Source organism: Gorilla gorilla, chromosome 19 (genome assembly GCF_029281585.2).
Source record: "Gorilla gorilla gorilla isolate KB3781 chromosome 19, NHGRI_mGorGor1-v2.1_pri, whole genome shotgun sequence".
NCBI lineage: Eukaryota > Metazoa > Chordata > Mammalia > Primates > Hominidae > Gorilla > Gorilla gorilla.
This window is the reverse complement of record NC_073243.2, coordinates 39,241,933-39,267,134: the sequence shown is the minus strand read 5'-3', so window position 1 is coordinate 39,267,134 and position 25,202 is coordinate 39,241,933. Positions and strand designations below refer to the sequence as shown.

The 25,202-nt window shown below is 45.9% G+C and overlaps 1 protein-coding gene across 1 annotated transcript in view; it reads right to left on the bottom strand.

Annotated features, from left to right (window-relative positions):
- Positions 1 to 261: 261 nt before the first annotated feature.
- The window catches only part of ZNF366 (zinc finger protein 366), a 64,953-nt gene continuing 40,012 nt past the window's right edge, over positions 262 to 25,202 (bottom strand). Inside the window, exons 2-5 of the mRNA XM_004058682.5 lie at positions 18,252 to 19,597; positions 14,515 to 14,706; positions 5,344 to 5,518; positions 262 to 2,392 (exon numbers count right to left, since the gene is read on the bottom strand). Coding sequence (XP_004058730.2) covers positions 1,857 to 2,392; positions 5,344 to 5,518; positions 14,515 to 14,706; positions 18,252 to 19,583 — 2,235 coding nt within the window. The 5' untranslated portion in view covers positions 19,584 to 19,597 and the 3' untranslated portion in view covers positions 262 to 1,856. The remainder of the gene's footprint in view (positions 2,393 to 5,343; positions 5,519 to 14,514; positions 14,707 to 18,251; positions 19,598 to 25,202) is intronic.

Sequence of the window (25,202 nt, the reverse complement as noted above, 5' to 3'; positions counted from 1 at the left end):
TCTCCTATTCTCAACCTTAAAGAGTATGAGGCTAGGAACAGAAATACTTATGAAGTCTCTGGGAAGTGTCCTGGAAGCCACAGAAATGGTGAGTTCTATTTTAGTCCCCTCAATCTTCTCAATCTTGGCTGCACATAAGAATTGCCAGGAGCAATTTGGAAAATTTCAGTCCTAGGGCTCCACTCCAGATCAATTAAATCAGAATCTTAATGGGCGAGGCCTTGGTTTGGTGGTTTTTTTTTTAAAGGTCACCCCAGATGCTTCTTTTTTTTTTTTTTTGTTTTTGAGACGGAGTCTCGCTCTGTCGCCCAGGCTGGAGTGCAGTGGCGCGATCTCGGCTCACTGTAAGCTCCGCCTCCCGGGTTCACGCCATTCTCCTGCCTCAGCCTCCCGCGTAGCTGGGACTACAGGCGCCTGCCACCACGCCCGGCTAATTTTTTGTATTTTTAGTAGAGACGGGGTTTCACCATGTTAGCCAGGATGGTCTCGATCTCCTGACCTCGTGATCCGCCCGCCTCGGCCTCCCAAAGTGCTGGGATTACAGACGTGAGCCACCGCGCCCGGCCCAGATGCTTCTAATGTACAGCCAGCACTGAGAACACAGTCCAGAGTCTTCTTTCCTAATGATTTGATGTCAACTATTCTAGTACCCCAACTAAGTCAGAGCTTAGATCTCTGGGAGAATTCTCTGAGGTTACCCCCCCAGCTCTAGCTCTGAGGAGAAAGCCCCCTGGTCACTGGTGACAACTCTTCCTGCATCTGTTCTTTTTTTTTTGAGGCAGAGTCTCACTCTGTCACCCAGGCTGTAGTGCATGGCGTGATCTCAGCTCAGCTCACTGCAATCTCCACCGCCTGGGTTCAAGCGATTCTCCTGCTTCAGCCTCCCGAGTAGCTGGAACTACAGGGTCCTGCCATCATGCCTGGCTAATTTTTGTATTTTTAATAGAGAAGGGGTTTCGCCACGTTGGCCAGGTTGGTCTCAAACTCCTGACCTCAAGTGATCTGCCTGCCTCGGCCTCCCAAAGTGCTGGGATTACAGGCGTGAGCCTCTGCGCCTGGCCCCTGCATCTGTCTTATGGGGCATGAGGCCTCAGCGCAAGACAGCAATGGTCTCCAGGAGGGAGCCGTGCTCAAGAAGTGAGGGTTTGTCTGACGAGCCAGGGCCCCAAACATCATCATATCATCTGAAAAATAATGCTCCAAATGCTCAATCTGATGAAGACAGCCGACACAGAAAAAGAGAATCTAAGTATTCTAGGTCACCAGTTTCCCTTAGTCAAAATTATTCTTCTCCTGAAATTTTACCTTATATCTGCAGCAACTACTCGAGAGCATTCTCTTCAATAGCTCATCCTCCTGTGCCATTTCTGACATTTTTGGTTATAGAATAAAGGCTATTTTTATATATACGACGACTAATATTTTCATCTATCTGGAAAATATTATAACCTTCACAAATTCACCTAAATAGTTATTAATAAGGTGACACCTCAAGCACCATATTTTTGCAATTAGAAATTTACCATGTATTGCATATGAATCAAAGGAAAGTGGAATTTCTAAAAGCACCTCAGCATCAGCTTACGATTAGATATCTGGAAGAATACTCACAGTTTATTATACTGGCAATGCATAAAATGCCACTGATGAAGACCCTGCACATGTGTGAAGGGTATCAAGGGCCCCGTGAATGACCTGAGAAGGCTTTCCATTACCTACATCCCTGCTCATTTAGTCTAAGCCATTTGTAGAGATTGGTACTATTCGCCAGTCTCCAGAAAATGACAGTTCATGCAGAAAGCTATATTTGAACTGCCTCGTTCTCATTTTCCAAATGTAATTTTAAAACTGTCCACTTAGATACCTAAAAGCACTGCTTGTTTTTCCATTTTCCTCTCCAGTAATTCTTTCAAACTCTCATCTCTGTGCTTGAAGTATAAGTAATCAGAAAAAGAGGGGCCCCGCCGGGTACTCTGAAAAGCCCTGAGGCTGAGACACTCATCTCTGCCGGCACAGTCTCTCTCCTGGCCGCCCTCTGCCCCAAGGTCACCCTTGCTCCTCTTCTCCCATTCTCCCTTGGATGCATCCTCCTTCTCCTCCTTGCAGGCTTCCTCCAGCACCTCGGGGGCGTGCTCCGACTTGGTGGACAGATCCTCGGGTGTGCAGAGCTGCTGGCTCTGGGGGGCCAGGCCAGGGCTGTAGGGCTCCACCTCGTAGCAGTTATCCTCCTCTTCCTCCTCGTGGCAGTGGCTGCCCTGGGCACTCTCCCCGTCTGACTGGAACACCGGCACCTTGGCCCGGCGCTTCTGAGAGAGGTCAAAGGGCTCCTCCTGCTCCAGACTCCTCAGGACACCGGCTGTCTGTGCCAGGGCGATTCTCCCCCTTCCCAGACCTGCAAGAGCAGAGTAAGAATTCATGCACCTGAGGAAATGCTGTGGAAATGGGACCTTGAGGAAGGGGAGCAGCCCGGGGCCGTTTAATGTATTCTGATGCGTATTTTAAAAATAGATCATTCCCAGTAAGGATGTGGTCTTGGGAGGCTTGTAACAGACAGTGTCCAAATTGGTTTAATCCCTTTAAGGTGAATTTGGCAACATGCACCAAAAGCTTTAAAAATAAGCTTTGACTTAGCAATTATGCTACTGAGAATTTAAACCGAAAAAATAGGCAGGCAGGTGCACAAAACACTGTGTGGATGCATATCACCATATTTTTTTTTATCACAGTCAAACAGTGAAAAAATTTTGTATTTAATAATAGCGGTTTGGTTAAATAAATAATGATATATCCATATAGCGAATTATGCATAGGGGATGTAGAGACCTACTAATGATCACAAAAAGATATTTGCTATGTATTTTAAGTAAAAACAAAAATATATGTAAGTATGTGTGTGTGTATTTATTTATAGTGCAGACCTGATTTTATCTAGCTAGCCATTTCTATTAAAAAATATTTGGAAGGAGGGATGTCAAAATCTTTAATTAACGAACATTCTCTTTTCACTTTTAATGTATTATTGTTTTATTTTTTACCATGAGCATATGTTTTATCATAAACAAAAGTAAATCAATAATAAAGCCATTTTCATCTTGAACAAAACAAAGAGATCCTATTTGGGGCAGCAGACACCACCCCTGACTGTGGCCCCTTTGCCAACAGCCTACTCATAGACAGGGTAGAGATGGCATGAAGAGGTCCTCTGAGGAGCTCACACAGCCCCTGTGTCTGACCTCCAGTGTCCCTGCTGTTGGGCACAGTGATTCAAGGAGGCCCCACTTTTGGCTTCAGTTTGCAGGGCTGTAGGGATGGGCTTTTCAGCATGGCAGTTTCATTTGATCCTGTCTTTAAGGCTTTGACCTTTGATGAGCCAATAGTCAGGCCTCCAGGGACGGGCTGGACACTGAGGAGGAGCAACAGGAAGGGAGGGGTCCTGGGGTGCAGCCAGACCAGGCTTCTGGGAGGGGGGTGCAAAAAAGAAGGGTAGGGGCGATGATGTCCAATTTTTTTCACTTTTTGATGCTGTCAGGCAATGAAGCTGTCTGTATCTTTAATCTTGTCAGGGGACAGGAAAGATCTTTTTAATGATTTTTGAGCCATTTCAAAAGCTAGAGTGAAAAATAAAAGCTAATACCCTTTGTAGATGAAAACACTGAGATTGTTGAAAGTCTGTTAAAATTTTTCAAAGCAACCCTCTGATAGTTATTTTTCCAGAACAACAGAACTGTTAGGTGTCTTTTAGGATTTGAGCAGCAGTGTGGGGTAAATCATGGCAACCAGGTCATGCTTTCAGTTGGAGTGTGGTCTCCTCACTGACTTGTATGTCTCCCGTCCTGATGACAGAGCAAACCTCACCGCTTCCGGAAAAATCCAGGTCTAGCTTGGGGAAGTGGCTCAGGCAACTAGAGATTCAGTGAATAATTCAGGGGAAAAACGTTTGCAGGAAAAATAAAATTGTTTTTGTTTTAACTACAATTTTTTTCAGGGCTTTTGCACAAACTCCAGCCCTTTTTTTGTGACCACAGCTCCCTGTTATCCAGGAGTCACTAGAAACTCAGCCGGTACTGTGAAAAACCTGAAAGCTACAATCATTTTGTTTCACACTGTGTGTGCATATGTCTATCTATTTATGAATATGCTCGCCCACTCGACCATCTCTTTTGTAAGGAGGTGAGTGAAACAGCACATAAACAAATCACCCCATGTTTCTGCCTAGGGTAGTGAGCACTGGCTTGATTCAGAAATTGAGTTGGAATCCCAGTTCTGTCTTCAGACTTGCTGTTTGACCTTGAGCAGTTTATCTAACACCTCTAGGCCTTGGTCTCCTCTTATATAAAATGAGAATAACACAGTCTCTTTCACGGCATTGTAGGGCTAAGCAATAATGTCCCTAAGGTGTCTCACCCTGTGCTTTGATCATACTAGTGACCAAAAAGCTGTTAATATGATTTTGTAAACACAGACATCCTAGAGGGCAGATGGTCTCCTTCCCCTAGTATCTGCCGCTGCGTGTAGTTCACTGCTTTGGACACAAGTGCATTTATTGCCTGTTTATTGAAGGGCTGGTTGATTAGACGATTAAGGAGCAACCCTGCTGAATTGAGTAGATCTGGAACATAAACTCTTCACTGCCAGGGGCTCTGGGACTGAGAAGGTAAAGGCAGTGAGAACTTTTCATTAGTTCAGTGAGGATTCAGTGGGGGAGGTGTAAACCTCTGCTCTGCATATGGGCCAATCAGCCCTACCTACCAAGCAGGAAAATTGTCCTTGGGTGTGTCTGGTTGTGAACAAGTAGGAAAGACCTAGCCTCCTACCAACATACTTCTGCTAACAGTAAGGCTTGCACATCTGTTTTCTAAAAAGGAAAGAAAAATTGCGTGCCCATTCACAGCAAAGCCATGAAGAGGATACAATAAAGGCTGCACAGTCAAAAGGCCTAGGTTCAAATCTTGACTCTGCCACTTTTCAGCAGAGCAACTTTGGGCAAATTGATCTCTTGAAGCCTTCATTCCCCCGCTGTAAAATAGAAATAATAGAAGTTCTTCCAGCCTGGAGTTGCCATGAATATTAGCGACAAGCCACCTGATGCAGTGTCTGGAACAAAGGAACAAATAATGGTACCGACTGGCATCATGATGATAGTCCAATTTACTCTAATTCACTTGTACTTACTATGTCAGAAATTAGCATCAGATTTTTTCTAGTAACATTATAAGGCTACTCCTGCTACTCTGCTGTGGTCTTGACAAGAATAACCCTCAAGGTAATGCCCCATAAAACGAATTCAGCTCCCATTTGTTGTCCACTGGACTGACTTGCAGGGCTTCCCAGAAGAGTGATTACCTTGGGAATGAAGGCCCCGCTCCATGACTCCATGCTTGACTTTCATGTGGCGTGTCAGGTTCCCCTTCAGGGTGAATTTGCTAGGGCAATAGAGGCACTTGAAGGGTTTGCTGTCTGAGTGCAGGTGCATGTGGCCCATCAGGTTGTGCATCCGGTTGAATTCCTTCCCACAAAGCTGTTGAAGATGGGAATGAGAACACAGGTTACTCTGCCTGAGTGAAGCCCCACCCAGGCCTCTGGAGCACAGATACCACTTCTACTTTGTTTGGACATTGACATTTTAATCTGCTTGCAAGGAAAATGTCCATAAGGAAATCAGGAAGGAGCCCCAGAGGTGGAGCAAGTAGGGGTAGATTCATGAGATTTATTCCTGGATTTCAGAGATCTTTAAATTCAAAGTAAAAATATCAAAGCTTGTAAAGTTTCTTTTGAATAAAAGCTTTTGAAAAGGAGAAGAGCTGATCTAAAAAGCAGTGGCTACAAGTGTTCCTCCTTTAATAATAAGAATGTGATTATGTGTTTAATATTTATGCAGCATTTGCAATATGGAAGGCATTGTTCTAAGTCTACCATGGAATATCTTATTTAATTCTCACACCAATCATATTAGATGGTTGCTATTACCACCCCCATTTTACAGACGCACCATCTGAGGACTTACGTCACTTGGCCGAGGCATACAAGTAGTGGGTGCTGAAGCTGGGTTAATGAACTCAGACCATCAGATGCCAGAGAACACATGGTCAACCACCAGACCATACTGTGTGTCTCCCAACACAACTCTTCTGTATCAGGCAGAAGAGAATAAAAGAGTACACTGTATTCTTATATGCAATGTATTATTATAATACACTGTATTATTATATACAATGTATCAGACAATGCTTTTTAAGTTGCTTTATTTTCTAATTACTGGCATGGATTTCAAAGATAAAAAAATGAAAAATCATCTAAGGAAGGAGTGTGTCTTTTCTCTGGGTAGAAATTTGAAGTAGTGAGAATAGTATCTCAGGTGTACAGGAAGTAAACATGTTTTACTCTTTCTTTCTTTCTCGTCATTCTCTCTATTTCAATCAAAGTGCAAATACATGAAGGACAACTGGTTCTCCAACTGCTTTTGGAAGAGGGGCAGAACTTTCTTCTCACAGGTGATTTTGTATATGCAGAAAGTGTAACCCAGAAGCAGACTTCTCTGGGGGTGCTTTTGTTGTCCCCAAGCCTTACTAGAACAGGAAAATTTCAGCCCTTCCTTGGCTGTGGTAGGAGGAATGCAAACAGTGATTTTGTGTCTGTGATTGGACAAGAATGTTAAGGGAGGAGAATTCTCCTTCCCTCCCCAACCTCAGAGGCCAGTGGAGCTGGGGCTGCACTATGTAGTGAGAGAGGACACAGAGACACTCAGGGTGAGGCATCCTCTGAGGCTTACACCAGTTTTCCTTTCTCACTGAGATATATTTTTAGGGCCAATGCTGGGGATTCTGGATTAATTTTTATTAATGAAGGCAATAATTTCATTAGTTGGCTATGGGAGATGAGTGTTGAGCTCGTCTTGAAAGAGTAGATAGACCTCTCAAATGATGATTTGGGGAGTTTAGCGTAGAAGAATGCTGGGTCCATGTATGGATAATAAATGGCTGGTTCTGTATTCTTGAATGATTCATGTTTGAGAATTGTAAGTACTTTCCTCACTTTTGCTCTCTCTTACTAGCATGAATGAATTTGGCCTACAGGGTGGGGTTCCAAGCTCAGCATCCAGACAGAGCACCTGCACACCACATTCATTTGAAAATGGTGACCTAAGAGGGGAAAAGGATGACAGAATTGGTCTAATTCCAACTTTCTCAAGAGAAGCAATATGTAAGATAGATGACTCTTTTATTCTCAATTGAGATAATTTATTAAGATGTATCAATCTGTGGCTCAGCATGCACATGTATAAAAGTTCTATTAGAGTTGTATTTATTAGCTTAATTTGCCTACTTCTCCACCATCATGGCTGAAAGGTTTTTTTTTTGTTTTTTTTTTTTTGAGATGGAGTCTCGCTCTGTTGTCCAGGCTGGAGTGCAGTGGTGCCATCTTGGCTCACTGCAGCCTCCACTTCCCAGGTTCAAGTGATTCTCGTGCCTCAGCCTGCCAAGTAGCTGGAACTACAGGCACCTGGCTAATTTTTGTATTTTTAGTAGAGATGGGGATCTCTGGCCATGTTGGCCAGGCCGGTCCCAAACTCCTGACCTCAAGTGATCCATCCGCCTCAGCCTCCCAAAGTGCTGGGATTACAGGGGTAAGCCACCATGCCAGGCCAAAAAGAAGCTTTGAACCTAGAGATTCTACATTAGGGATTTCCAGTCATGGGTCATTTTTAGAAAAAGCTTACCTCATTTGGATTGTGGGATGGTTCCTGGTTATTTGGAGTGAAGCTGCTGTTACAATTGCTGAGTATAACCAGTATTTGGTTCAGATATGTTCTCACTCAGGAGACTGCAACATGCATTAAACCTTTGCCTGCTTTTTTATATATTATCTGCCTAGTATTGGTGTGACACATCATAGTTCCTCAGTAAGCATCTGCTGAGTGAGGAAAGGGGTGGGAAATATAGCCACGGAAGAATTGATCAAAGGAAAAGCCATGAGTGGTTAAGGACAAGGCATGTAGCGGGAGAGAAGCTGAAGGCCAGAAGATCAATTAGGCTACTGCACTAGTCCAGGCATGAACGGGGTCTGGTGGTCCTATAGGCCAGAAAGAGGTCATTGAAAAGAAGTGACAAGCACCTTCTGCACTTGGCTCGCATGATGAGAGAAATTCTTTCCATTATTATCTGTGGTTGCTGAAGCCTTAGAAACTGAACTGGTCTGAGAAGGTTTTGTAAAGGGGATGGAATTTTAGCCTAACTGTGAAAAATGTGTAGAGTGCACTTTGTTGTACACAAAGATAAAGTCTCTTCGTAAGATATTTTCAGACACTTCGGTCAACCTTACACCACAAGTAAGGTAACTACTATTGTGACAATGATCATATTCTTGTTGCTGCCACACCTTCTGGGACCTTGGGGTACTGTAGACCTTGCAATTCACCTTCCCCAAGGTCCCATCTATTTCCCTTCCCCAACTCCATGCACAGGGGTGTGCGCCTAGTAAAATGGTGTCTGGGCTCTAAACAGCATCCCAGGTAGTCTCCAATGAGCTGACTTCCTTTTCTTTGTAGCCAACTCAGTATCAAGCACAGGACTACACATATGGTACACTTCTGAATGCCTAAGTCTTTGGTTGGGGAAATAAACAAGTCAGGGAAATATCATTACTTCATGCAAAATTCTAAAAAGCAGCCATCACCAGCTCTCATCCTTTTCCCACAAAACCTATTAGTTTTCAAACTAAACTCCTCAGTGGCAGAAGGATAGAGCCAATTAACACAGGACCTGAGATACTCGGGCTCCATTCACACCTGGGCGGTAGGTACTTAGCTTCTTCCTCTCAGCCTCTGACCTTCCACCAAGCGTTTAGGTTCTTATCCAGAACACTTGGCCTTCTCATCTTTCACAGAAGATTGTCCTCATCTGAAAACACCCAAGTGTATGGAGATATTTTATGTCTGTGAAACTCAAGAGAGAAACCTCTCACACACTGTTAGCAAAGAGAGGCCAGAGAAAGAGGATGGGGCCAGTAAATCACGGTGCTCTTGGGTGGAGCCTGAGATGTAAGCTCCAAGCAGAATTGTCACAGTAGCGGATGGGAGTTAGACGAGAGGGAGGAGGAATGGATGGGAAGGACCACCAAATCTCTAGGTTCTTCTCCAGAGAAAAGCAGCCATTGAAGTCAAGGTCTCCTTAAATCATGCGATGTGAAGCTAAGAGTGTGCCCAAGCAGGACCTGCTGAATCATCTCTGCCAAGGTCTGTGGAGATGAAAATAGGAGTGGATGTTGGTTCAGGAAGCCGCTGGAGTGGTGAGGACGCTGATCTCATTGCTCAGGTGTGCATCTCCACCAGCGTGCCTCCGCTTGACCTCTCGGTCACTCCAAGGAGCACCGTCAGTGTGTCTTGACATGAAATCTCAGCTTCTCCATCCACCCGCTTTTTAAGATGGAGGTGGACTTCAAAATTTAATAAAAAATGGAAACAAATATTTTAAAGTGCCCTTTAAACATGGGTTGCATGGGTTATTAGGCTTTGAGATGTCAGAGTAGAGAGAGGAGGTGTAGACACAGAAGGACAGAGAGCTTGCTCCATTTTCTCTTCTGTATAATGTTGATAATAATCATTGTTTCCTATGAAGGTTGTTGTGAGGATCAAGTGAGATAATTCACAAGAAGGACTTGGCAAATAGTAAGAGCTCAATAAATATTAGCTCTTTTTACTATCATTATTGTGTATATAGTAGATTCTTTTACATTCCAGAAATGGAAAGCTCTTTGAAGATGAGGGGAATATTAAAGGAAGAGCCAAATGAGGAATCTGCTTAGTAAATATACCCACCAGGCTACTTGGAGTGTAGTAGAAATGCAAGCGGTTGTGCCCGCCCCAGGTCTAGGAAATGAGGATGGAAAAAGAGGCTTCATCCAAGGTTCAGGGCTGGGAGAGGGCCGAGTTATTTGGCTCCCCCATCCTTAGTCTGCCCTTTGAACAGCTGACGGATGCCTGTGTGCTCCGGGCGTCCTCATCCCGGCCTCCTGGCACCCTTCTCCTCCCTGGTCCAGGGCCTGGAGGCACCTCAGGCACTTGCCATGAACCCCAGTGGCCATGCTGACAGCCATGGAGAAATCGGCTGTGGCCAGGGACAGGGTGATAGCAGTGGGCAGCCACTGGGCTGGGGCCAGAAGCAGCACACCGCCTCGCCCCAGCCAGCCTGGTGTGAGCTTTAGAAATGAGATGCACCAGGAAGCCTGTGTTTTCCTATTCAGAGAGAAGAGGTCAGAGAGCTGCGGCCTGCAGCTGAGGAGAATGGCCTCCGTGAAACTGCCCTTCCCGCACATTCTTCTCCCTCTCTCTCTTTTAATAAGAAGGGTGTTCCTTTCCTCAAAGGGAGAGAGAGGGAGGGAGGGAGAGAGAGACTGTAAACTGTCCAAAAGGACCGTGAGAAAACAGGAAGCTTTGAAAAGTACAAGAGAAAGCAAGATGAAATCTATTTGCAGGCGGTCCCCTGGGGACATGTGAGGCATTGTTAAGCAGGCAGTTCATACGGCTATATCCTTCCTTCTGCTGAGGAGGGCTTTGCTGCCAAAAGGCTGCTATCTGGTCACTGCCTTAACCCCCTCCATGCCAGCCTGAAAACTCTGACCCCAAGCACTGGGCCCCTCAAAGCCCCCCATCTGGTTTCTTCCTTCCTGGAGCGTCAAAGAAAGTGAGGGGAAAATGGAGCCAGTTTGACAACAGTGGTGGAACCCCTCTGTAGGGAGATCTCATCCCTATTCTGACAGCTCTGCCCTCTGGCCTTCAGCCTTCTGCTACAGACAAGGTTTCAGATGACCTGGTGATTCATAACTTAGGCAGCTGCCGGCTTCACCCATCTCAAAAGAGAATTTGTCCCGGAAATTCTGGATGGCTGCTTTTCCTGGACAGGTTTCCCGAAGACGGCAGCTGGTTCTTTGCTGTTATGGAGTTTGGCCACTACAAGGATAGGCTCCAAATCAACCCCTGTGTGCTTACCCAGAATCTGGGAAGCATATTTCTGAAAAGTGGCTTAAGTCTACAGGCGCAGGTCTCTGGAAAAACTCCAGCTGGCTCCAAGAAGCACGAGTCCAGAAGTCCAGCCAACAGCAAAAGAGCCCAGAAGGGCAGTAACTTTTTTATAAGGAAAAAAAGAAAAGAAACATGGAATGGAAACCTTTCCTCTCCTCTAATTTTCCATCCTATTGTTAATGCCTAATCCCACAGTGAGTGAACATTTCTCCGTGCTAGGGACAGCTGTTTCCACTGAGCACAGGGCTGGAGAAGATCAGTTCATATTGAGACAGGAGGAAGGATGCATGTTAAGAAGGAATTTTAATGGTGAGAATCCCAAAAAATTAGAATCTGTTACTAAAAGCCTCTTCCTTGCCATGAGTTTTTGGGTAAAGGAGAGAGAGCGAAGACTGCCTCTTCTGCCCAGCCATGTCAATCACAAGACATGAAGTGGATGGCTCTTCCCTGTTATGGCAACAAAACACAAGTTCAGTTGCCTGGCTTGTACTCCAACACCACGGAGCAGCCAGCTAGCCATGTCTCTCAGATGGCTGTGAACTGCATTGCAATGGGCAAATGGCCCTCCATCCCTCTGTCAACTCCCAAATCCCCAACAACCTTCAACCAAGGCCAAATTTCCAAGAATCTAGCACAGCATAGTTGGGAAGCAAGAACCACAGGACAGCATCTTGAGATGGCTCACGCCACAGTGTGACCTGGAGCTAGTTTACAAATGCAAAGAGCCTTGTGACATAATCTGTAAACCCAGACATGCTCTGCAAGTCTGTTGAAATGAAGAAGGGCAATGGTACAAAGAGGGCACCCAGCAGGGTGACACTGATGGGAGATGGGGACAGGGAGAGGAAGACCCTGACTGTATGCTTTGAGCACTGTCTCAGAGACAGAGGGCTGTGAGTCAAGGTGGCTGACACTCATTCTTGTTTCACAAATGGCTAAGAATGGAGAAGGCCCACCTTCTCCATTGCTTCACAAGAATGCCCTTTCACATCCAATTCTTTTTGTCTGATGATAGACGACACTCTCTAGGGAGCCTCCTGACCTCTAGTGAGGTCTCCTGAGAGGACTTACCAACAGGAAGAAGCAACCTTTGCAAATGACCAGTCCAATTCCTGTGCCAGGCCCATCTCTCCCATTGTAAAATATAAGCTGTGCATTGTTTCAAAGCTGGCATTCTACTTTATAAACCACTCTCTTATGGGTTGTGATGGTGTGGACCAGACATGGAGCCTAATCTAACCTCAAGAAATGGGTAAAATAGTTTCTGAACTGTAAAGCTGAGCATCCAACATCTTTTGGACCATGTACATGCACCATCATTGGAGTGGAGCAGGAAGGAGCCATCGTTCATGAAGGGAGGTCCTGAACATCAAGCTGGGATTGCTCATTGCATCAAGGGCCCAGGTTACATAGCACCTTGCAGTCTCTTGTGCACTAATACTAGAGAGAACCCTCTAGATCCTCAGATACTACCTGGTCCAAGAAGTCCTCCAAGCCCCTGAGGGTAGAGAAGCAGAAATGCCTTTGTACCCTCAAACCACACACAGCCTACACTGGCTTTGCCCCCTGACCTAACCCTATATTTCAGGAACATTTTCTACCTGGTTTTACCACTGCTACTGGACCAGAATTGATGAGGTGGAGGTAGGAGATGGCTGAACTCGACAGATGTGAATTTTCAGGGGATTATAAACTATGTTAATGGCTCCCTTCATATTTTAGCAACTTGACTCCACCACTATCAGTTGATAAGATTAAAAATTCAGTTAATGCTTGAAGCCCAAGAGTAAACTCAACACAAGGAATGAAGAATGGCAAAGAGACCTGCTTGAACCTCCATTGTAGGAGAGAGTAAACCCTTTGCAAGAAGAAACAGCTCTGTGAAATGTGAAGTGCTCTGGGGGCTCAGTGAAGTGGGAAGGAAATGAAAGAAGTCCCTAAAGAGAGAGAGAAGAGGAGGCCGTGGAGTCCATCGCCGCATGCAGCCAAGGCCTCACTTCATGGGCATACAACACAAGGTCCCATAGTCAGAAAGCTCCTGAGTTTGGCTTAATGCTCTGCTTCCATCATCTTTAACTCCTGGTAATGTTTGAACAAGGAGCCTTGCATTTCCATTTTGCATTGAGTCCTGAAAAATATGTGGCCTGTGCTGCATGAAGCTGACTCTCGCTTTAGACGGATGTAAATTGACTTTCGAACCACTGGGAATGTGAAGAAAAGGAGGGGAAACAGAAGTGGGTGGCAGGAAAAGGGCTGGAGGGAGAAGCCTCCCTCTCCCACCTCTGGACAATGCCCACACAGGTCTAGGGAAGCTCTGGTGTCTGACCCCTCACCCCTTCCAAGAGTTGCCAACACAGGAAAGAAGTCAGCTTCACAGGGGATTCCTTCAAGTGGGGCCACACTGCAGAGGTATTAAAGCAGGAACAGTCCCTGGAAGCAGGGAACCCCACTTCAGGAATATAGATCAGCAGAGTATCATTTGAACCCGATTAGGCACCCAGTAGCAGAGAGAGAAAACCTCCATTTCAAACAGAAGGGCTGTAACAATATCTGAATGTGGTAATTTCCCTCTTCTTCCCCCTCAGCCTTCTTCATGACCGGATGACACTTGGCCAGTACATCACTCGGATTAAACCCAGTCATGGCCAATGCTCTCTCCTCATTTTAGAAGTAGAGAGAGGAAACACTCTTGTGGGGTGGGGACAGCCTCGGGGAGCTGGAGCATTTCTGAGTAATGCCCGTCAGCGCCTTGGGCTTTACAAATCTCCAGCTCACACGTTTTCTCGGCTGATGAAATACAAACCCAACCAAATTAGTCTAACAGATATTTTAACAAAGATGCTCCATCCCTGTGCTACATGGCACTTAGCAATAGGTGAAAGGCACTTGAAGTGACCGTGCTCGCAGTTATTCCACAGCCCCAGCAAGCATTTCTGAGGGCCTCTGAGGGGCTAGCTTTGGAATCCCTCTCACCGTCTCTGGGAGGCCTGCCCTCAAACTATAAGTATGGCTCAGCCCAAGTGTCAAGAGACAAGGAGAGGAGAGGAGGTGGCGGTGGGTAGGGGGGAAGCTGTGCTAGAAGCTTCTCTGACTCTTTTCTATGTCCTGCTCATTGCCTTGTAAGGAGAAGAAGGCTAAACTTGCTTTCTCCTCTCTAGAACAAAGGCTCTCCACATTACTTGCATCCTTTAACAGCCTCCTTCTCCAAAACGGCCTTCCACCCTCAGACCTTTCCTTAGTGCCTGGCTCTACCCCTGGGCATGGATGCCACAGTGAGACAAATAGGGCAGGCTCCTTAGGGACCTCCAGCCTGGCATGATGTAAGTGGGGTGTGCAGAGAGGGATAGAGCGGCAGATGGGATCTGGGGTTGGCCACTCTGGACCTACTCTGAGCCCCCGTAGCCCCACTGATGAAACAGAGTAGAAGGCTCCCTGGGGACCCTTTCCCATCAGGCATTTGCACAACCCTCTGGTTCCTCTCTAGTCCCACTGCCCACCTTGCATTTGAAAGGCTTCACGTCAGAGTGGACGATCATGTGTGCCTTGAGGGTCTGCTTCTGCACGAAGCTCTTGTAGCAGAGGTGACACTGGTAGGCGCGGATGTTGGTGTGGATCAGCACGTGTCGCTTCATGTTGGCCAGCAGGGTGAACTCCCGCCCACAAATCCCACACTTATGCTCCTTCACACCCTGCAGGGAGGCAAGATTCAGAAAAGTGGTGATTGACAGGTAACATGCTTTCATCAGGATCATAGGCTTCATTTTCCTCTCTGCCACATAAATCCACAAAGAGCTTGGTGATAGATGTTGAGTTTCAAATGGTGTAGCTTCAGCCTTGTTAAATTACTATTTTCTTGAAAAGTGTTGATTATATAATCTTTTTTTTTCCTTCTGAAAACCATAAACTAGCCAGACTATTAGAGGAAAAGAAAGCTCTTGCTTTTGTTGTTCCAGCTGCTGCTGGGGTTAAGTCTCCAGTGATAGTTCTTGAGGATTAACAGGCTTTTAGTAAGAGCACTATGGGCTGATATGCAATATGAGTCCATAATCCAGCTTTCATGATAATGAAAAAAAAATCTTCCAAAATGATATTATCATTTCCCTTATGGAAACCAATGTTCTCTTGGGTTCTCATTAATGGACTTGAAAATCCCAGAACAACTTATATCCACACTGCAGTAAATTACAACTTGATAATCACCCTCTCAAGTTGGTCCCCTGGGTTCCCACAGGCCACACTGACCTCCACAATGACATGGTTATGGAGCCTTCCCTGAACCAGCTCCTTCTTATAAAGAAATTTGGCAAGAGATAGCTTTCTGAATTAAGGAACAGGACAGGAGGCTTTCTTGTTTCCTTGCTGTGCATGAAGGTGTGTTTGAACCAAGGCCCTTAATTGAGAGCATTTCCAGGGACTCACAGCTTGAGCCGGGCATTCACTAATCCTGACTATCCATTGCTTCCCCACAAAGGCCTTTGCAAGAGGTCTTGACCCTGAATGACTTTTGGGAAGAAAAATTTAGAGAACCAGGGCACTAAACTGAAGGTTATCATAGGATTAGAACAAGTTACTTAGTTAACAACTGTACCTGATGAAATCCATATTGCCTGGTATTCATAGTGGCTGAAGGAGGGAAGGAGGGATTCCAGGCTCATCTCTGACTCTCTCTGTCTATGTTTCCATTTCTTTACTTTGAGGCATGGTAAGAAAGAACCACTCTGCAGTTCTGGTGGGCCCATGGTACTAAATGGTTGATTCAGGTCTCTGCCCAGCTGTTTACTGGCTGTAAAACCTTAGATGAGTCATGTGGCCTTTTTTAGTGAAGGCTTCTCATCACAAGATGAAGTGGTGGGTCATGAGAACCCTGGGGTTCTTTCTAACTCAAGCACTGTCTAGTCCAGATCATGGTACATGAGTATGCATTTATGCTAATAAGGAGACCTAGAAATCAACCTCCTTTAGAAATTAAATTTTGATTCTGCCTATGGAGGTGAATCTTTAAAATGTAGTGCATATTCAAACACTGAGTTTAAGATTATAAAATTAATGAAAAACATTTTCTTAATGGATTTTAAATTTTATTTTAGCATCTTTCTTTTTTTTTTTTTTTTTTGAGACGGAATCTCACTCTGTTGCCCAGGCTGGAGTGCAGTGGCGTGGTCTCGGCTCACTGCAAGCTCCGCCTCCTGGGATCATGCCATTCTCCAGCCTCACCCTTCCCAGTAGCTGGAACTATGGGTGCCCGCCACCACGCCCGGCTAATTTTTTGTATTTTTAGTAGAGACGGGGTTTCACCGTGTTAGCCAGGATGGCCTCGATCTCCTGACCTCGTGATCCGCCTGTCTCGGCCTCCCAAAGTGCTGGGATTACAGGCGTGAGCCACCGCGCCTGGCCAGCATCTTTCTTCTCTCAAGATTTTCTCTGGGCTTGGCTCTGATCCATTTGTCCTGAAACCAAGGAGACGTTTCTGCTTATCACTGTTTTCAGAATTCTTTAAAGAGAATTCTGTGTCCAAAGTAAGATTCACCTGTGGGCTGGCCTAGAATGCAAATGAGCAGGAGCCTGGACACAACTTTAAGGCAACAAAGGAAGCTGTTGTCTCTCTGATAGGATCAGTGGAATCACAGTCGGAGCCTGTCAGGTGGTCAGGGGTGTGAACAGGGAAGCAGGTGGAAAAGAGGAAGTGTTCACTGCAGAGTGGCCAAGGCACAGGTGCCTGTGTCAGAGATTCCTGAGTGACCTCCCATGCCTCAGTGTCTTCAACTGCAGATCGGGAGTAGCTCTTAGAGTTGTTGAGAAGTAAATGAGGATTAAATGAAGAGTGAAACACCTGTCATATAGCAACTGTTCAACAAGTACTACCTCTCACTGTTTGCTGACACCTCTCATTAAAATGTATTTTGTTTTCTAATTCAAATGAAACTTATTTCAGACACCAGGCTGTTTCTCCCATTTTGACTTCATTTTCTACCATCTTACACGATCTTCATATGCTCTAAAATGCACTTTTGATTCCTTTCCCATATATAAAGGAGCCCCTGAAGTTAGCGAATGGTCCCCTTTACGGCTGAATCCCAGTCTGGGTCCTTTGTTGACGGTTCCTGCACTTGGCAGGCGACTCCCCTCTGGATAGTATCTACAGGTGCCTTTTGTAGGGCAGGAGCTGTTTGTGCAGAGCCCACAAGGCAGCCACACATTTCATCTCTGCTGCAGAGCCAGAAAATACCCTGTGTTTTGTCCTAACCTAAGAAGTGAAATGTATTATAGCACAGCAGAAACATTATCTTGGCTGGGCAAAGTCCTCTCCTGACCTTTCAGAATTAAAGAATGCTTTAGAAACTCTGGCTTGCTAGAAGTCTTTCCTGCCAAGAAAACCACTTGAGGTTAAGGGTGTGAGAGTAGGAGTCAGTGGGGGCAAAACTCCCTCTCGGAGGCTCAAAGCAGGTTCCATACTTTAGCTGGGGTAAGATTTCAGGAACACCACTAGGGCCTTGTTTTAGTTCAGCCTGAATGACTCCAGGGCTATGGTTGCAAACTGGGCTGAACTCAGACTCTTGGGCCTGTATTTCCCCTTGAAGACCTGAGCACAGAGAAGATCAAACAAAACCAAACAGAGAAGGATGCTTTCTCATGCCTCCTACAATGTAAACCACAGGCCACTTCACCCAGCTAGGCACGGGTCCAACGCAGGGAGGCATAGGCCCTGCCGGCCTCAGCCAAGCTCTGCTTCCCTTGGAGAACTTGCATATGAAGCAGGTCTCACAGTTGAGGGAGAAAACAATCCAAAAAGTTTTCCACTGCTTCAACAGTACAAGACGAAGAGAATTATCCAGAAGGTGCTCCCTGGCACATCCCAGGCACAGAGCTGATCTAGGGTCTGATGACACACTCATGCTAGTGCCTTGGATGAAGTTTCTAGAAACCGAATCTGCAAGATTCTTGGAGGCTAGGGAGCATCCTTCCTCATCTCCTCTGCAAATGTCTGCATTTATTTCTAGGCCTACCTTAGAGTCTAGAAGGCTGCTGGGGCAAAGGGCTTGGTCGAGAATCGTTCTCTCTTATTTAAACGTGAGGAAGGACCTCAGGGTTCGGCCAAGGGACCGCTTGTCCGGGGTTGCCCACCTCCTCGGGGTAAGGTGCAGAGCGGCACAGGCGTCCTGCTCCCCAGTGCTCTGCTCAGGGCCCCGCTCCTCTTCCCAAGGCCCCGTCCGCCCCACCAGAGGCCCCGCAGTACCTTGTGGGTGAGGGAGTGCTGCTTGAGGTGGTGCGGCTGCACAAACTCCATGCCGCACTCTGAGCAGATGTAGGGCCGGATGTCCTTGTGCTTCATCATGTGGTTCTGCAGCTGGCTCGGGTACTGGAAGGTCTTGTCACACTCGGAGCAGTTGTACTGGATGGGGCCCCGGTGCGTGGTGAGGTGTCTCTTCAGCTGGGCCAAGGTGGGGAAGTCGAGGCCGCACTCCACACAGATGTTCTCGCGCCCACTGGCGTGCTTGGCTTCGTGGGCCTTGAGCTCGCTGGGGTAGGCAAAGCCGCGGCCGCACACGCGGCAGTTGTGCGGCTTCACCTCGCTGTGCTGCATCATGTGGCGCTTCAGGTGGCTGGTCTGGGTGAAGGCCTTGTGGCACACCTGGCACTTGTGGGGCCGCGTGCCCTGGTGGGTCAGCATGTGGGTATGCAGGTGGCTGAGCTGCTTGAAGAGCTTCCCGCAGTGCGTGCACGCGTGCGGCTTGATCCCACTGTGGCCCAGGATGTGGGTGACCAGGTTGTACTTGGAGGTGTAGGACTTCTCGCAGGTGGGGCACTGCCAGCGCTTCTGCGAGCCGCCCACGTCCACGTAGTAGCTGTCATCGATCTGCACGTTCACGTCCACCCTCTCCACCTTCTGCTTGGTCTCCTCGCTCTCCTGGGGCTCGGCTTTCCGGGGCAGCAGAGGTTCCGGGGGCTGCTTGGGCAGGAAGGTGTGCCGGCTGAAGGGGAAGGGCGAGGACGAGGGCACGAAGAAGGGGAACATGAGGCCCGGGTGGACTTTGGGGTAGTAGGGATAGGGCGTGGGCAGGAATGGAGTGGGTGTTGGCTGGGGCCACACGGCGCTGGGCTTAATGGGTTCCTGCTTGACGGGCTTGCCCCCAAAGTGTTCCAGGCTGCGGTAGAATTGGAAGCCCACGTTGCACAGGTCGATCATCTGAGAGTCATACTTGGGGCGCGGGGGCTGCGAGAACAGCAAAGGGAGGTTGGAAAGGCCGTGGTTTTTGTTCTCCTCTGAGTGGAGGGCGAGGGTGACTTCTTCTGCAGGGAGGTTATAGGGCATCTTTGTGGGCATGCTCTTCCGTTTCCTAGACCCTGCTCCTTCGAAGACCCCGGGGAACCCATCTAGGTCTCCTGGAGGAGGTTCATACCGAAACTGGGAAAATGGCCCTCGGAGAGCTTCTGGGAAGGGGTGCCTTTGGGGAGCCTTTCCCCGAGAAGCCACTGGCTGCAGGCAGTGGGGAAAGGAGGGGGTCTTCTTCACAGCCAAGTTGAAATGCACATCCTCATCTTTGATCATCTTCATTTCCTTCTGCATCCTTGGCAATTTTCCTTTAAAGAGAAAGAAACTTGTGTGTTTTGGTTTGGTTTTGTTTAAAATCCTCTTTTTCCTTAAGGATTCTGGCTATTTATCAGTACTAATTTATGAAGAGTAATACTTGCTTAATATGGACCCTCATTTATCCTAGGGCTGTTCAAAATATCGCTTTTCTTTCTCCTTGCAAACCCAGTTATCAATATGGATAGCACTGGCCTCTTGGGGTGACCCTAGGGCTGAATCAAATTGGGCTCCAGTGTAAATCCAGCCACAAAACCACAAGGGGTGATGGTAGGAAGGGAAGTGGACTAGTTTGGGAAGAAAGCTGAGAACTCATCTGGCCATTGTCCCCATTTAAGATCAGGGTACCAAAGTCCAGAGAAATGAAATGACATTCTCAAGTTACTTAGGTACTCACTGAAGGAGTGAGCACTAGACTCATTCTGCTGCAGCTTTTCAATCTGAGTTGTAATTACATCTACTAATGGTGATTGAAAAGTGACTTTTAGGGTCTTTTTTTTTGTGTAAGGAAACCAATTTTCACTGCTACTCCCTTGCTTGGGCCTTTGCTGCTGGAAAATGAGGATATTCAAAGCCTCATAGGAGAAGGGATGTTAATGCTTAACTCAGATCTAATCATTTCTGCATATCCACTCTGAGTAAGGTGTGCTACTAAGGCATAGGGAGTGAATGACATAAACATGATTTTAAAAAGCATATTGAGTAGCTCAATGTTATATAGTCATCCTGGCAATGTACACATTCCAGTCTTAAACCTGAAGCAAGCTGGAATGAAATATTCCTTTATTATGTGAAATAAAGCCGCACATGTGTCTCTCCTTTCAGACAGGTGTCAAAGTAAGGGGCAGGCCTGGTGACTCCTGTGGTGCCTGACATGTCCCCTGCTGACACAGCCAGTTACTGTGTCCTGAGACATAGGCATGTCTGAAAGAGCTGGTGGTGGGACTACAGTCTGAACCAGGGGCAGTGTTTTTCACACGTCTCCTTGCCAGTTTTCTTTCTTTCTTTCTTTCTTTCTTTCTTTCTTTCTTTCTTTCTTTCTTTCTTTCTTTCTTTCTTTTTCTTTCTTTCTTTCTTTCTTTTTTTTGGAGATGGAGTCTGGCTCTGTTGCCCAGGCTGAAGTGCAGTCCAGTGGCACAATCTTAGCTTACTGCAACATCCGCCTCCTGGGTTCAAGTGACCCTTGTGCCTCAGCCTCCCGAGTAGCTGAGATTACAGGTGTGTGCCACCACGCCCTGTTAATCTTTGTATTTTTAGTAGAGACGGGGTTTCACCATGTTGGCCAGGCTGGTCTTGAACTCCCGATCTCAAGTGATCCACCCGCCTCGGCCTCCCACAGTTGTGGGATTACAGGCGTGAGCCACTGCACCCATCCTTGCCAGTTTTCTGTCTTCTTCATATGGATACTGACAGAATGAACCAAGTGCTAACTCCACATTTCCAGTGAGGGTCAGTTCTACCCAAGTCCTCTGAGTTTGAGTGAGATCAATCCCTTTTGCTCATCAGATGCTCCCATGGAGCCAGCTGGCTTGGCCAGGTGTAAGGTCTGATGTAGGGCCACTGGAGACAGGGCTGACATAGAGTCTTAGACTAACTCAGGGCTCTAGCCCTTGGGATTGTCTACAAACAAGGCAATATGGGGTGAAGGTCCCAGGGCTGAGACGGCCAACAGTTTTCAGTGATTTTCTATGGTCCTTGGCGAGTCAGATACAGCTTTTACAATGATCCAGCTGTTCTTAAATTCTTAAATGGCATGTGTGTCTTTTTGGGAGGCTTGAGAGCTGCAGCACAATTAAAACAAAAATGAGCCTTTTTTTGTTTGGTTACCTAGTCTATATACAGACAATCCAATGAGGAAAAAATATATGCCTTATTATATAACTATCTGGGCATTATTTAAAGCTGGACAGATAACTAAAAAATAATGCTTAATATTTGCTTTGTGTTTATGTGAGTGGAAAGATAGCCCTGGCTTGTCTTTCTTACCGTGGGTTTGGGGCTTAGTAATTATGAGCAAGCTCTTGTATGTCCAGCAAATGGGAGGCCCAGCCTGTGTCTTAGCTTTGCTTCCTCCTAAAATTCTCATTGCAATGCTAGATCTTCTTCCACTGCTGCCTCAAGGGCCAGGCAATTGTAGGAAGTGACAAGGGCAGTGGGAGAATGAAATGTCTAGCTTTATGAGACCCGGAGGGGTGTGGGTGGGTGAAATGAGAGTCGTGCTGCGCTATCAGCAAGGACCAGCAGGAGGATGGGGAAACAGAGGTTATTTGATGGTTTTTCTTGTTTACTAAATCATCTCTTAGCTTGCAATCCAGCAGGTCCTGATCTCTAGATTCACATAGAGTTATAGAGGGTGTGGCCCTGGCCCAAGAATTTGTTGCATCTATAAAAATAATTGACTTTCAACAAGACTAAATGTGTCCTGCTGAATTGGAGGGGAAAATGGAAGATCCTTTCCCTATTATTTCATTTGGAACACAGTTGGTTTATAACCCCTTGAGAGATAAATTTCTTTTAGTAGAAAGGCTGCTCAGATCGGAAAAGTCTCTTCCAGACTACAAGTACCTATGGCAAACCATTGCAGAGCCCATCGAGAAGCAAACTGGTTCTCTTTTTAAAAATTTCCTCTGATTTAAAGAGGCAATAATTCCTGGTACATGCTAGAGAGCTTGGGTTGAGAATTAGTGAAAAAGAAACATGTCAGAACCTGGGCCAAAACGTACTGAGTTTCCTGTGTATTTTATTATTAAGAAGTTACTTCTTCTTGAGTACATGGCTAATGACGTGTTGTATCTTTATACAACGTGCTGTAGCTTATACTGGAAAGCTACCGACTTGGAATGGAATGTTATCACTAATTGTGAAACGGAAGTTATTTCAGTCTATGCACGTTATTATTGCCTTTGTTTAATATTTTTGTTTTTAGTTATGACATAATCAACTAATTGTTTCCTTTTAATACATTAGGAGTTGTAATATACTCCTAATATAATGTTAATCTCAAAAGCATATTTATTTTCAGCATTTGAATTTTTGTCACCATTGTCCTAGTAAAGCAAAAAAAAAATGTTGAACAGAGATGATGTGGCTATTTCTTTAAAGATAAATGGCACAATTATGTCCCCAAATGCAGAGAATTTAGGTGCATACATTTTAATTTTTTACGTATCTTAATGTCATAATATTAATTTCCCCCAGTTTCTGTGTGTATGTATAATGATTCTCCCACCCTTAAAATAGTAGTCTGTGCACACTAGAATAAAATCAGAAACCCAGAAGGTTTTTTAAAAAGTAGGATCTCGGCCGGGCGCAATGGCTCATGCCTGTAATCCCAGCAATTTGGGAGGCTGAGGCAGGTGGATCACGAGGTCAGGAGTTTGAGACCAGCCTGGCCAAGATGGTGAAACCCGTCTCTATTAAAAATTCAAAAATTAGCCAGGTGTAGAGGCGGGTGCCTGTAATCCCAGCTACTTGGGAGGCTGAGGCAGGACGATTGCTTGAACCCAGGAGTCAGAGGTTGCAGTGAGCCGAGATTGCACCACTGCACTCTAGTCTGGGTGACAGAGCAAGACTCTGTCTAAAAAAAAAAAAAAAAAAAGAAAAAAGTAGGATCTATCCAGGGAAATTTTTACAGACATTTAAAACAGCAGTCCCTTTCTGAATACAGATGTTTTTCTGCATAAAGACCTTAAGGATCATCACCGGTCCCTACAGAGGTCAAGGAGAACTAGATCTGATTTCCCCTTGGCCTGCTTGAAAGAGAGATCAGCTGTGGCTGCTTCTAGCTATTAATATCCCTGCCTTTGAGCACCAGCACCAGGTGATAAGGAGAAGCCCGAGATGGTGAAACAACAACAACAACAAAATCTAGCAAACAAACCATCCTGGGGAAGGGGAGTGTTGAAGGGAAAAGCAGGGGAAGGATGTCTTCCTGAGGAGGTAATTTATCTTGAAATCAGTCAAGTTAAAATTCTGGGTGTCCTCAGCAAAAATATTAATAGATTCATAGAAAACCTCAATGTGTACCACCCACATGCTCCCCTCTATTTCTTAAAGTAGATCCACAGGCACCCATAAAACTGACAGGATTCTTATGCAGGAGGCAGGAGAGGCTTGGGGATGGCAATCTGGTTAGGAGACCCAAAACATGAGGAGGTGGGGCAAGCCCTCCTCTGAGTCATTGATCCATGGCTGCCTCCAGAGGCCCTGGAGAAAACCAGCAGGTTGTAAGACAGTTCCCCACCAGAAAGAGTTGAAACAACATGCAAAAAGAAAGAAGAACTGAAAATGTAAAAGCCGCTGCGTGTGGGATAATGGAAAGAGCGTTGGTTTGGAGCCTGAAAGTCTAGGTTTGAATGTTGGCTTTGTGCTAGCAGCTGTGGGAGACTGAGTAAGTTACTTTTGAGGTTTGATTTTTCTCATTCATGAAATGGGAGTTAGGATATCCTCATAGGGTTGTTGGAAATTTAGAATGTGTATGAGAAAGTATGTTAAACACTAGACGGTATGCTGCCCTTAAGGAGTGAGAAAGAGTGGACAGGAGAGGGGGACTGGGTTGTGATCAGTGATTTGATGCTGTCTGACATCATGTCTGTTTTCTAAGCTGAAGCTCTTGATCATGACTGATGGCATCTGGGCCTCTGCCTTGCAAGTTAACCAAGACTTTACCCATTTATCCTGAGTTGGTCTTGTCACAGCAGCGAAGGTGAACCACGCTCAAAAAGGCTATGGATAAGGCTAGGGTGAGTTTATTCATACCATGTGGTGATAAACCATGTAGTTAAAGAATACCTCCCCATCCCTTCTCTATGGCTGTTTTTGCTATTACGGAGATGTTTTCAAGCTTATATTAATAACAGTCTACTTTGATGAATGGGGAGTTGAAGCAAAGGCTGATCTCATGAGCTATTTCAGCCAGTGTGTGAGAAACTGAAACATTGCCCCGAATCTAACATCAGAGGTCACCTTCCTAGGGACAGGAGGACCTGTTTGTCAAACCCAAAGTCTCAGACACTAGAATAGTGCTGGGTCAACACTAGCAAACCAGCTCTTGCAATTCTTGCTAAACTGTGAAGACAGGGACTGGATCTGTTTTATTCACTGCTGCATCTTCAATTCCCGGGATGGTGCCTGGCTCAAAGTAGATGCCCAATCAACTGCTTTGGGATGAGAGAAGAAATGGGTGATTCTTGTTTTTAAAGTTTCCCCATGAAGTCTTAAAAGGTATAATTTTATCTTGTATTATTTAGACTGTGGATGACTTTCGATATTTCCCTAATGAAATCATCAGCACATCTATGAGTTATTAGGTAGTTATTATGAAAAGAACTTGATACACACGCTTTGTGTGAGTTGTGGCGTACCTTCCTCATCCAAGGGCACTATTCTCTGAACTAACTCTCAGATTCAGGGTAAGCCCTAAGGCCTGGCTACACTAATGCTGGAGAGCCATTATCAAAGTGCCACCAAGTTCTGCAACCCAGCCAGAAAACAGATTCCTGAAAAGGCCGAAGGGCAGTCATGGGTAGAAAGAAAGACTCCTGGACTGAGAAAGGGAAATGTAAACCAAGAATGGGTAGTCACCCTGCACTCTTCCAC